We start from the raw sequence: 12,252 nt of genomic DNA, 5'->3' as shown, positions 1-12,252 counted from the left end.
AGTACAGGGACAGTGACAGATTGGCACATCATGGAATAGGTGCTATAGAAACCACACGGTTCTTAGAAGCAAAAGATTTCTTCTTCCCCCCCTCAAAAAATAACCCACTTAATTGACATATTTTCTCTCTATCCTATATATATATTATATAGACACAATTTTCTGGTAAACATTTACAAGATATCGTAAAGAACATTGAAAAGATGTATCTCCATTTGCATAACAATGCGCACTCACATACTTCAGTATACAAGGACACACAGAAATGTACAATCAATAAATAAATACTTTTTTCCCCCCAGAAGTTATTCAAAAAACACTGCTATTGAGCGGCCCAAAGACACTCTCAGTTAATACAGACAGCAAATATTGTGCAGAATTTCTTGGCTGTTTTTGTTCAAAAACCAAGAAAAGAAAAACAGAAGCTTGAAAGATAAAGTGTCAGCAATGTTGCTTGGTAAGACTGTGTTTAAGTGACCTATTGGTTCTTGTCCCTCAGAAAGAGGAGGACAGAGCACCTCCCCTTTGGAGAAGGTGACGCAGGCAGACTATTACCTGTCCTAGGACCTAGAGGGAACAGGAACAGCCTGGCAGGGAGGGCACGAGCTTTTTGCTCTGCTGTGTGGAAAGATGAAAGATTCACACGCGAGCTGGCAGATTTGAAGCTCAAATGCCTTTGTTTCCTGGGCTACTACAGACCAAGCACTCTGGAGATCAAATGCAGAAAATTGCTTCAGAGGATTTCCTCAATTGTTGGTACACATTTGCTTGTTGGGATTACGAGAAACGAAAGGCTCCCCTTTGCTCTCAGCCCCTGCTGCAGTCCTCTCCCCCAAAGGGTTCAGTACATACCACCATTCCCTGGATTTTCTAGCTGCAGCCGCTGTGTCCCGGTACTGCAGAAAGACTAGCTGATCTGCTCAGAAACTGCACATCGCTTCACCACGCTCTGCAGAACTTTTCCGAAGCAGCAGTTTTCTCTTCCGCAGATTTACATCTGTCTTTTTTCTGCAAGCAACATCTGACACATGCCACAAGTAAATACAAAACACAGCCAGCACAAACAGATGTTCCACAGAAGAAGGGAAGGGCCCCTTTTCCCTTCTGGTGAGCAGCACTCCAACAGCAAGAGAAGAGCAGGGCCTTATCTTGCAGAGGGGAGGAGGAGAGCACACACACATCACACATCGCATGGAGGGGGAACACACATTTTTGCAGCAAAACTTGAGAGAAAGTACCCTTATAGAGCTACAACCCCGCGTCTTCCCTGCTGCTGAAAGCACGCGGTCAGGGCAGCCTTCTGTGGCCGTGGCAAAGCCCTCCCCGGCTGAACTAGACCTACCAACAACCCACACCTCTCCTTTTCCTTTATTGTTTTTACCTGAGTTGAAAAATGAATCCAAACCCTCCGTAGCACAGCCCTGGCGTGACACAGCAGCTCAGCGCTCACGCTGGTAGTGCTGGAGAGGCACTTCATGCCGTGCGCTCCAGGGGCTGCAGCGCTGGGGAGCCACCGCAGGAGAAGTGGCCACAGAAGCGCATCTTCCAAAAGCAAAGACCACTCAGGGACCTTGGGCTGTCTTCCTCTTCACAGGCATGTGAAAGAAGCCCACCAAGACCTAACTGGAGACTTTCAGTGGACTTAGGGGGCTTTGCAGCCAGCCCCAGAAGCACGCAGAAAACCCGCAGGCACCAAGGGGATTGTTTGCACTGTCTAGCTTTGAGCAGCTGCTCTTTCATTTAAGAGAGGAAGAGACAGGCACTTCCAGAGGGGAGGCCAGGACAGTCACCAAAGCCGGGAGCTCAGACTTGCCTTCTGAGGAGCTCTGCCCAAACAGGGGTTGCAGAGGAACGACAGGGAGACCAGACTCCTAACACAAGCAGCTAGAGTAAGGCAGGTACGAAAACCTCGAGTCTAGAGTTCCCAGAGGAGGTTAGGACCAGATTTTCCAGTGTTCAGAGAGCGTTACAGAGGATGGATTTTGAAAGAAAAACCCAATGCTGAATTTGGAGCTTTTCTGAAAATCCATCCAGAGCTGAACCTCTTGTGTGCTCAGATATTGTAGTAGCAAACAACATAAAAATCCCAGGGAGAGAAGAGTGCCTTAAAAAAATATTAAAAGGGGATGCTATGCATCAAGAGACAAGATCAAAAGAAGAAGAATTTCTGTGATCAAAGTCCCTCTGGCAGAACCTCACAATGTAAGTAAGAAACTGAGTACCGGCAGCGTCCCTGTCTTGCCCAGGCGTGCGGGGCTGGCTGGCTTCCCCGTGCCACACGGTAACGGCCGTCCAAGGAAGCAGCTTTATTTCCTTGCAACAAAGGCTGTGGAGCCCGAGTCGGCCCCGAGGAGGGCTGGCAGCTCTGCTCTCCCAGACCCCGAGCTCTGACCTGGGATGCTGGCAACTGCCTTGGCAGTTGTGGCGGTAACCACACGTGCTGCCCCTCTGCTGCAGCAAGGCAAGGAAGGGACTGCCTGGGTCCTGCTTCCAAAGCAAGTCCTTAGCGATAAAATGCAATTGTACAGATCTTTGGTTAAGTCACTGAGAAGGCTGCAAAGATCTGAGCCGGGGCCCTTGGACCTAACACTGAACACAGCACTTGGAGAGCTAAGGGTACTTCCAGTTTAGACAGCAGCACGTGTCCAACTACCGTACTTCCACAGGTGTGGCACTTGGAGACAAAGGAGAAGGGGAGGAAGCATTGAAGGGGAGTCCCAGCTCTTTGTCTGGATGCCTCGTCTTCCCTACGTCCTTCATTTGTTCTCAATCAGAGTCTGGACTTTATAGACAAGGTCCCGAGCCAGCTTCAGGATCTGCTTGGTGTTGTGCCGCTCAGCCATTTCTGGAACACAGACAGAAGAGACCCACAAAGAGGCTAGACCTGAGCAGCCCAGCGTCTCAAGGAGCTCCCGCAGCCTCACAGCTCTCTGCTCCTCAGCCGAGCTCCAAGTGGGAGCTGAAGTTGCGAACTCCTGCCCAAGTGCCCAGGCCCCATCCCTTGCAGAGACACCTGACTCTGAAGAGCCATCATTAACCAGCTCATCTCGGGATGATTACAGCCAGCAGGAACTCACAGCTCCCTTCAAGCACGGCAAGGGGGGCTGTTGCCAAGGATGGCACCACCATGGCCCCTCAGAGCCTGACTGTTCAGGGGCAAGGGGTCTCTTTACCGTCGTGTTCCAAGCATCAGCGTCGCACAACCACATCGCTCTGTTTGTTTTAAACATTTATCGGTATAGCCCAGATATGACTGTCTACAGTCAGACAGGCATGTGCTGCCTACCTCTCAGCAGCTGCCACAAATTCAGCCCAATAGAACACAAACCATACCGTTGAAAAACTTGATGATGTCTGTAAAATCCATGTTGTTCTCCAAGATTATGTCCCGGTACATTTCCACCAAAGCCAGGGCTATGAAGAGCACATAGTGGGCAGAGGAAACATGTGCAGCTGCCCAGATGGTCTCCCAGACGGCGAAGACGTCATCGTACACCAGCTCTGTTAACAGAGGAAAAGGCCCAGCAGTTACTACACCAGCCACGGGGTTACAGTCATCTCCACTCACAGAGTTCACAGCAGCACTGGGAAGACACGCTGGGTGGTTTCTTCCCACCAGAACCTGTTCCAGTGGAAGCAGTAAGTCAGTCATTGGTAGAGACAAATATTCTGGCCTGCAGCAGGTGGCACAGGCTTCAGGATAAACCCGGTGGAGGCTCACCAGCAGCGCTGGAGCAACGGGTTCTGTACCTAGACAGAAAAGTCAGCCACAAGTCTACCAGGGAAAAGCAACACAGGAACACACGGTACAAAGTTACGTTCAGACAACCGAAGTTGCAGAGTGTAGCGAGAAGCGCGGCAGCACGGCACACCTTGCCTTCCCTCCCCATGTGCTGGTCTCAGCTGCCTCCCTCCCAGCACACACCTCTCTTGAAGTCCAGGAGAAACCATCGGTAGCAGAAGTAGAAATGAGTGTAATCACCATTCTGGTGCATCAGCTCGAAGAGCTCAGAGTCCAGAATCTGCCAAGAAAAGCAAAAGGAACTTCATCAGCGCACACCAGAGGCACCAGCCCCTCCTCTGCCTGTCCTCCTCCATTCCCACTGCTCTCCTACCGCACCACCACATCTTCCACACAGTTGCTCCCTCCTTTGCAATGCTGGCACATGTCGCTCCCAGGCTCTCCTCTTCACAGCCCCTTGCCTTCCCTCCCGCTTCCCACCATGGAAAGCTCCTCTCAGGCCCTCCAAGACCCCCACCCCAAAAGCAGCTTTTCCCCCTCTGGTTTGAGAAGCTGCCAGACCTGTGCCAGGACCCCCCTACCTGGATCAGAGATCTCATGTTGGCAAAGTGGGTGTCCATGGCTCCTCCGTGGGGAAAGTTCTGATTCATCCTCTTCATAAGCTCGGTGAAACAGCTGAAAGCCAGAGCCTCTGCGCAGGGAAGAGAGACAGGGACTGCTCGGCTGCACGGACACTGCTGCCTCCGCACCCGCATCCCCAGCACCGTCCCCTTGCAGGAGGGATATCCCTCCCCACTCCACACACACGGTCAGGGGTGTGCAGCAGGGACCGGCCTCGGGAATACAGATCCCCCAGCAAAAGGTACATGCTGTGCCCAGGTTGGGTTCCTGGGAGCCAGACAGCATCAAGAACAAAAGGGATCCTGCCACCAGCCGCTCCACACCTCCGAGCACAGGACTCTCCCACTGCAAAGGGCCACCAGCCCAGCAGATCCCCCCACGCGCTCCCACAAAGGCACCAGCAGAGCGGAGCCACCCACTCACCGTCATCCAGGATGACCAGGAGAGGGGCTAGCAGGTCACACATCCCCTGCACGTAGCCGATCTCGATGTGCTGCCAGATGTAGCTGTGTGAGAGAGCAGGAAAGGTGGCCTGTGAGCCCTTCCCGTGCCACACATGAGTGCCACAGTCTGCCACCTCGCTTGCCCATGCCCTGCCTCTGTTCCTGGGACGCCGGCGTTTCCTGCGTGCTGCCACCAACGCACGGCAGCAGGCAGGGCAAACCAGACCTGTTTATTCTGTTACGCCTGCACTCCGTTCCTCTACAGCCAGCCTGTAAATGATTAAGTTCCCGTGGTGATCTCGTGGCACAGCCCTGGATCAACACCCCGCGATGGCCACATCCAGGGCTGTGCCACGGCCATTGCATGGAAATCAGTGCAGGGAAAAAGTGAAATCAAAAAGCACAGCAATGTGGGGTGTTTGGTCAAAGGGCAGAGACCAAGAGAATTTGGCCATTTATCCTTTCCCTTCCCCCTCGGTTCATCCTCTTGGTGCTCTCTGCATGATATTGCCTGCTTCGCCTCCCCGGACCCAGCGTCTCAGGAAGCAACCAGCCCTGCAGAGATATCTTCCCATATTTGGTAGCAAGTCAAAATGCATTCAAAAAGGACTCAGCTCCACTGCTGGCACAAGGAAACAATCTTTCCCATCGTGCCCATTAGTTTTCCAAAATCTGCTGCATTGTCAGTCTCATCTCAGCAGAGATCTCCAACTCTGGCTGTTAGATAAAGTGACAGCTCTAATGAAATAGCAGCTTCTCCTCATATTTGCAAGATGAGTAATAATATTTTAGCCTTCGCTGCCCCTGAAGCAGCTGCAGCTGCTGAGCTGGAGTTGGTTTGAGTCGGTGAATGTCACACAGCAACCTCTTAGTCACAGGGACTAAGCAAAGAGAATCAGAAACGCACCCAGGTATTGCTGTCTCCTGGGTAGGCACTAACCGCTTGGCCGCTTCAGGCACCTCCTCATTAGCACTACAGCTCTGCGGGTGGATCCTCATTAAAACATTTTCCAGGCATGTTCCAGAGAGCAGGTGGGCTGCACTGGGTTCAGACCACGAGGCAGCGTGCCTGGGCAGCCCCGGGGAGCCCGCTGCTTTGGCCAACGACCCAGACACGTGGCAGTCACGGGGCAGAGCAGCACAAGGCAGGACGGCTGGACTCCTCGGTCTGGTAACCGGGAGGCCCTTGGAGCTGTGGCCCCAGTTCTGGGATGACGAGGGGATTCAGGGGAGGAAGTCAATGAGGCAAAACACAGTAACCAGAACAAAGTTTGAGGCTCCAGCCTCAAGGTGAATTCAGGGAAACCAGCCACCAGAGTCAGGAGCCTGCTCTCCTCGCAGGGAGGGCTGGCAGGTCCCACCCTGACCCCACCGCTCCCACCTGCACATGATGTTGCGCAGTTTCTCCAGGTTGGCAGGGGTGAAGTACCAGTAGTTGCGGTCACACCGCTGCACGTCCTTCTCAATGCGGTGCAGGTTCACTGTGTACATGTCCAGTAGCTCTGGCTGCCCAAAACAAAAGCAAAGTTGATTTGTTTTCAAATAAAAAAACAAAAAAGGAAGTTGCACATGCAACGGAGCGACAGGGCAGGGTTTGGGTGGAAGGTGGAGAGCCCTCGTACACACAACCGCGGGATCAGCACCGGGCAAACACAAGTAAATAGTGAGGCACCCAGGAAGAAACCCACTCGGTGAACAGGCCATACTTACAGAGTAGGTGACACCCGTCGAGGAGATGGCAGATGCTTCACTGTTGGCCAGATCAGCTACAGCCAGAGAATCCAGCTGTGGGTACAAACTCTCCATCTCCGGCTCCTCGGAGAGGTTATCTTCGCTCTCCACCAGGCTTTGCTTTTCAGCTTCGCTGTCTGCCCAGCTCTCTACCACAGTCAGGGCCACAGCGTCACGATCACGCAGGACCCTTGCCGAGCGCTCACCCACGGGAACAAAGTCCACGCTTCCACCGGTGGGAAATTCACCTTCCAGGCTGTCTTGGCCCTGCAGCTTCTCCTCCTGCCGGGCACTTTCTGGGTCCTGTGGGGCTGGCACGTCGGACCCACCGGCCTTTCCCTGAGAGCTGGCCGAGGATTTGTTGGTTTCCAGGGTGCTGTCCTCGTTGCTGAAGCTGCGCTCCGAGAACCCCGATGCGATGGAGAAGTTCTGGGAAGAGGGGTGGCCAGAATCGGGGGAACACGTGCCGTTAGGAACCGTCCCGTTGGGGATCTTGCTTTGTTTGCCATCTTCCAGCTGAGCATCTGCTTCAGTCTGTTCCACTTCATCAACAGACTCAAACACCTGCACAGCACAGAGCACCGCGTGAGAGCGAGCAAACCCCCCGCGTTCAGCAAACTGTCAGGAATTCAGTTTCACTGCTGAATGCAGCTCTTGGGGATGTAATGCCCATGTTCCCAACGGTGGGGAGGGAGGAAGGTCTGCTCTACATGTGCAGGGCTCACACCAGCAACCAATGGAAGAAAGCTCAGAGGACTTGAGGGCATTTTAACTTACTAGTGCTGCGCCTGGCTGTGGCTCCACATCTTTGCTACAGTGAGACAACTGCAGCCTGAGCATCGAGCGCTCTGTCCCATTTGCACCAGACTCTTGAAGGAATTTCTGGGCACAGTCAGCCTTTTAGGTTCCCCTGCCCAGATTTGGCAGGTCAGTGCTTGGTCATTTGCACAACTTGGAGCCCACAGTCTCTGCTCCAAAGGACTAGACTTTACTCAGGGTAATATATTGGGCAGAACATCATTTGAACAGGTTGGTTACACACATGGTTACTCGCACACGGAGCAGCCAAGGGCCCTCAAGTGTGAAGGCCACACGGCGGTTGGGTCCTTCAAGCCTGGGCAGAGCAGGCTGGTGAACACCGAACACCGCCAAGCGGCGCGCGGCGCTGGCCTCGGTGGCTCCAGAGGCAGGTCTGAGAGTCGCTCACCTCCTCCGACTACTGCTTCTGTCTGCCAGAAACCGTTACGGTCACCGACTGGCGCTCAGCCCAAGCCGGGGCAGAGAGCCGTACGCTGTTGGGCGGTCGTTGTCCGAACGAGCAAGAGGGGACAAAGCGCTGCCGCTCACCTGCGTGCTGGAGCTGGAGTCGCTCTGCAGCCGGGCGTGATTCTGTCGGCCGGAGCTGCAGCTCTGCGAAGACTGCAAGAGAGAACAAAAAGGCCAGTGAAAAGGCAAAGAGGATGGTGTCTGGAGCGGGGGGGAGGCTCAAGCACGCTATCAGAGGTGGGCACATCTGCACATAAAGAACAAGCAGAAAATGTATCCAATAAATTATCATATTTGGGCCATGAAAGGCATTCACATCACATCAACTCTGCCATGTAGATCTGTCATGCAGCACGGCACCCTGCCTCACTGACAGTTACTGCTGGAGAAGATGACAAAAAGCAAAGTCCCAGGCCAACGCAGTTGTTGAAACACTGTATGTTTGGGTCTGAAATGAACTGCTTTCTTCTGGCCTTCAGAGGGGTCACGCTGTCTCCCTGGAGTGCACATTTCTACAAAACTCTGTCCTAATTTGGCAGCAACGCAACTCGCCCCATCTTAGTTTACATAAACGATGAAGTCACAGGCCATAAAACAATCCCTCCGAGCATATTAATGTTTTTTCCTTTTCTTAAAAGGACAAATACTGATGTTTTAAGCCAGACTCAGTTGAGGCAGCCCCTCTAAAAGTCAACAGCACCCTTTTCTGGCTTCCAGCTGAAGCACAGAAGGAAGCATCGGGCTTTGCAGCTACCAGCTCAGTGCTCTGCCTCGTGGATTCCCTCTGAACAACCAGCCTTCACGTAAGAGCAAGTCCGCCCGTTATCTGAGCCGTCCCTGCGCCAGGCTCACAGCGCAGGAGCCTGCGGCCGCTCACGCTGCATGCAAGTCGGGGTGTACAGAGCATTGCAATGACATCACACACAAACAATAGGGATTTAAGAAAACACAGCATTTTCAGAACGGCAGCAGGAGTTGTCCCCACCCTAGTATTGTGGGTGTTTGCTGGGCAGGGCTCTGATGGAGAGAGGAAGGGCGACAGTTTTCCTCCATTACCATGGGAGCATTTTATAACAGGAAATTTCAGGTTAAGACGGGAAAAGGGTGAAACTTTGCATGGATTAACTCTGCCAGCTCCCCTCCCAGCACATGTTCCCAGGGCATGCAAACATGGATAGCAAAAAGGAAGCTTCACAGCCCCTCAGTGCCAAAAACATGGTCTTCCTTCCTCCCTCCCCCTGTTTCAACACTGACTTCCGCGGAACTAATCCTGATGTGCACCAGGAGTGCAAAACGGGTAACAAATATCTCTTGTTCTCCAGAGATACCGCAAGGAACATTTCACAGGACTGGGGAGAGTGTCTGGATTCAGACACGTGGCTCCACAAACGAGTTCTGGGGTCCTGGCAGACCCGCTGTCCTCCGCCAGGACCCCTTGCTCTCTCCCTGCTGCCCCCGGCCCACGCGGGTTTTTTTGCCGCAGAGCGTTTCAGCGCCGCTGCGGATGCTGCAGCTGCAAGAACCAAGCAAATCTGTTCGACCTCCATCACTCAGGCTACAGACCAAAACCAGCCAGTGCAGCAGCCGACAGCATGGAAACTGGGGTGATACTGCAGGAGGTGCCCGCTCCTACTGCTAAACGTTCTGGAAGAGCAGACGAAAGAAAACAGGTAAGAAAGCTCCAATCCTAACTGGCACGGGTTAGAGAGCAACGAGGCGCAGAGGCAGGCAGAGGTCAGGGACGGAGGGTGAGCGAGAACCGTGCCTCCATCCCTCGCTGTAGCACAGGCTGACGCGGAGCCTGGGTGGGCGCAGCCCTCCCCGAGCCCCCGCACCCTCACCTCGTTGCTGATCGTCGAGTCCCTGTGCAACATCCTCTGAATGTGGGAATCCAGACTGGCCCCGGACGAGCACTTGGCCAGAGCTGCTGCGTGCGACTCCTTCTCCCGCTGCCGGACGATGGCCTCGCAGCCCAGCCACTCCGCCATGGTGTGCTCGTAGCAGGTGCGGATCTGGTCGTCAGCCTGCGGCGTTTAGAGACAGAGTCTGGAACAGCCCAGAAACCAGTGCCGCCTCCACCCCCCAAGCAGCCCTGCACAGACAAGCTGAGCGCACGCTTGTGTTAGCCATGGCTAGATGGGACATAAAGTCACCCATCTCCGGCACAGTGACAGCCAGAGCCTGACCCACAAAACCTTGCAAAAATTAGGACAGAAAAATGACCATCTGCCTCCTTCCTGCCTCCCAGAAGCGTGCAGAGCACTGAACCTCAGCGGCCAGCAGCTGCATCGAGCTTGGTCCTACCAATTCCTGCTTACCTGAGTCTTTTCTCCCACCTCCCATCTACAGCCGCAGTACAAAGTGGGCACAACACCCAGTGGGTTTACGGGGTGGACTCTGGCACACGGACACTTCAAGCTGTGAAACATCCAGGGCACACCAATGCCATACACCGGGCTGCTGAGCTGGCCACACACCCGTACCAACCTCCTTCCTTTCTGCCTCCGTCATCCCAAACTGATAATGGCCCAAAAGGAAGGGCCAGACAGCCTTCCTGATCTCGTGCTGGATCCCGCCGTAGTAGATCAGCCGCAGCAGCTCCTGGTCCTCATAACTCTGTGGGAAGAGCTCCGAGTCAGTGCACGGATGCAGCCAGGACCAGAGCCCATCAGCTGGCAGATGCAAGGGCAACCCCAGCCTGGCTATTCCTTCTTTTGGCGCCCGGAGTGCTGCCCAGACGCTGACCACCCCCAGACTCGCTGCCCATTCATTGCAGATGCTCCCTCCGATCTCCGCTTGGGTTTAAGTACAGCCAGAGGCCCCTGCGGATGGGCATTTTGGGAAACACTGGCTCACCACAGCCAGAAAGTGGCCCACTGAAGTCACTCAAGGTCACTGCTGTGCCTCTGAGCGCTGGCAGCGTGTCAGGACTGCAGCACTGGTCACAGCTGTCCGGCTATCCCGCCGTAACAGCACGCTGGGACCCCCGCTCACGACCACAGTACTCAGGGTGACAGATGCTGCTGCGGGCAGGCTCCCAACAGCAGCAAGTTACAGAGCGCAGCCTTCGTTCCCCGGCTTCCACGTGCCGAGGATTAGGAGCCGCAGGCTCTGTGCAGCCCCGGGCAGGCCGCGTGACTTCTGTTCTCAGGGAACTTCTCAATCAATGTGCTTTACCTTACCATGCTAGAGCTGCTTAAGTGACACTGCCCCGGGCATCCCAAGCCCACCACAACTGGCACGTCCCAAGAGTGCTGGCCCTACCGTGCTGTCCTGCAGGTACCGCTGCCATATGTCCACAGTCAGTCCCGAGCTGGCATTGCAGGGCACGTCAGGAGACACGATGTTGTGGTTAACCAGCGCAGATAGGTGGGTTCGCACCGTGGAGAGGTGTCTGCAGTAGGCCAGCCCTGCATCAGGCAGAAGCAAACATTCAGCTGGGGAACTTGGGGAGCCACGAGGATGAAGTGCAGGAGAGCGCTCCGGTGACTCTGATCCACAAAGGAGACCCTCTGAAGCCACATCCAGCCCAAGCAGCAAAGCAGGGAGTCTACTGGGACAGCTCAGTATCTCATCATCTTGTACCACCAGCGGTGCTGCTCGCTGGGCTGAAGTCCGAGGATCAGAGTTCAGATGTTTGCTCCCAACCCTGAGCACATGTACATAGGGCCCTGCATGCAACAAACTGGTGCCAGTACCCTTGGCCACCACCCTGCTGCCTCAGCACCACTCCTAGCCCGGAGCCCAGGACCTCATCCCTTGCCCATCACACTTCTCAAGACACCATGCACGTGACAAGTACTCACAGCCGTAGAAGGCCCGGGAGAGGATTTGGTACTTCATATTGTCACACAGGAGCTTCAGCGGAGCTCTGCCAATAAAGACACTGTCAGATGTGAGGACAGCAAACGCTCCCATGCGTTCCCTCAGCCCCTGCTTTGATCTGACTGTTCCAGCTTTGCCTTCAGAGGCGCACCACGGGACCTCTGCTCATCTTGAGAGCAGCAATTCTTGCTGCCAGGAGATGGCCACGGAGCAGCTGAGACGTCCCAGATGAGGGGACAAGCCTCACTTCAGCCTGGACGCGTCCCACTGGCCCCTGCAAATGGCCCCTGGACAACCGAGCCGAGTGTGAGGCTCGAGCCACCGCTTGCACCATAACTGCTCTAGTTCAGCCATCCTGCTGGGCTTTCACCCGTAACCCCTGTTTTATTCTACCTGTATTTCTCAAAGCAAGCGGCAGCAGAGCCGTCATACCTTTCGTGGCTGCAGCCGTTGGATGGCCCACCGTCAGAGGAGCCGCTCTGAGAGCAGGAGGAGCAGGAGGACTTGCGGGTGCTGGGCTGCCACATGGGAGGCAGGCCAGCACCCGGTGTGTCCATCAGGTCCTGGGGCACTGTAAGAGGGCAGAGAGAGGAGCATCAGCTACCGTCTGGCACTGCCCCTGGA

At 54.7% G+C, this 12,252-nt stretch overlaps 1 protein-coding gene across 1 annotated transcript; it reads right to left on the bottom strand.

Moving 5' to 3' along the window:
- Positions 1–2,756: 2,756 nt before the first annotated feature.
- On the bottom strand, positions 2,757–12,199 carry LOC104622445 (small G protein signaling modulator 1-like; the record flags this gene model as incomplete). Its single annotated transcript, XM_010289228.1, has 13 exons — positions 2,757–2,845; positions 3,334–3,501; positions 3,926–4,022; positions 4,324–4,433; positions 4,787–4,869; positions 6,188–6,312; positions 6,517–7,101; positions 7,885–7,956; positions 9,645–9,827; positions 10,291–10,419; positions 11,068–11,213; positions 11,610–11,674; positions 12,061–12,199. Coding segments are annotated over 13 exons (1,991 nt in total), but the record flags the coding sequence as incomplete, so codon positions are not given.
- Between the last annotated feature and the right edge of the window lie 53 nt (positions 12,200–12,252).

Source organism: Phaethon lepturus, unplaced genomic scaffold (genome assembly GCF_000687285.1).
Source record: "Phaethon lepturus isolate BGI_N335 unplaced genomic scaffold, ASM68728v1 scaffold37916, whole genome shotgun sequence".
In the NCBI taxonomy this organism is placed as follows: domain Eukaryota; kingdom Metazoa; phylum Chordata; class Aves; order Phaethontiformes; family Phaethontidae; genus Phaethon; species Phaethon lepturus.
Note: the sequence above shows the minus strand (reverse complement) of the source record. Positions and strands in the feature narration are given on the sequence as shown.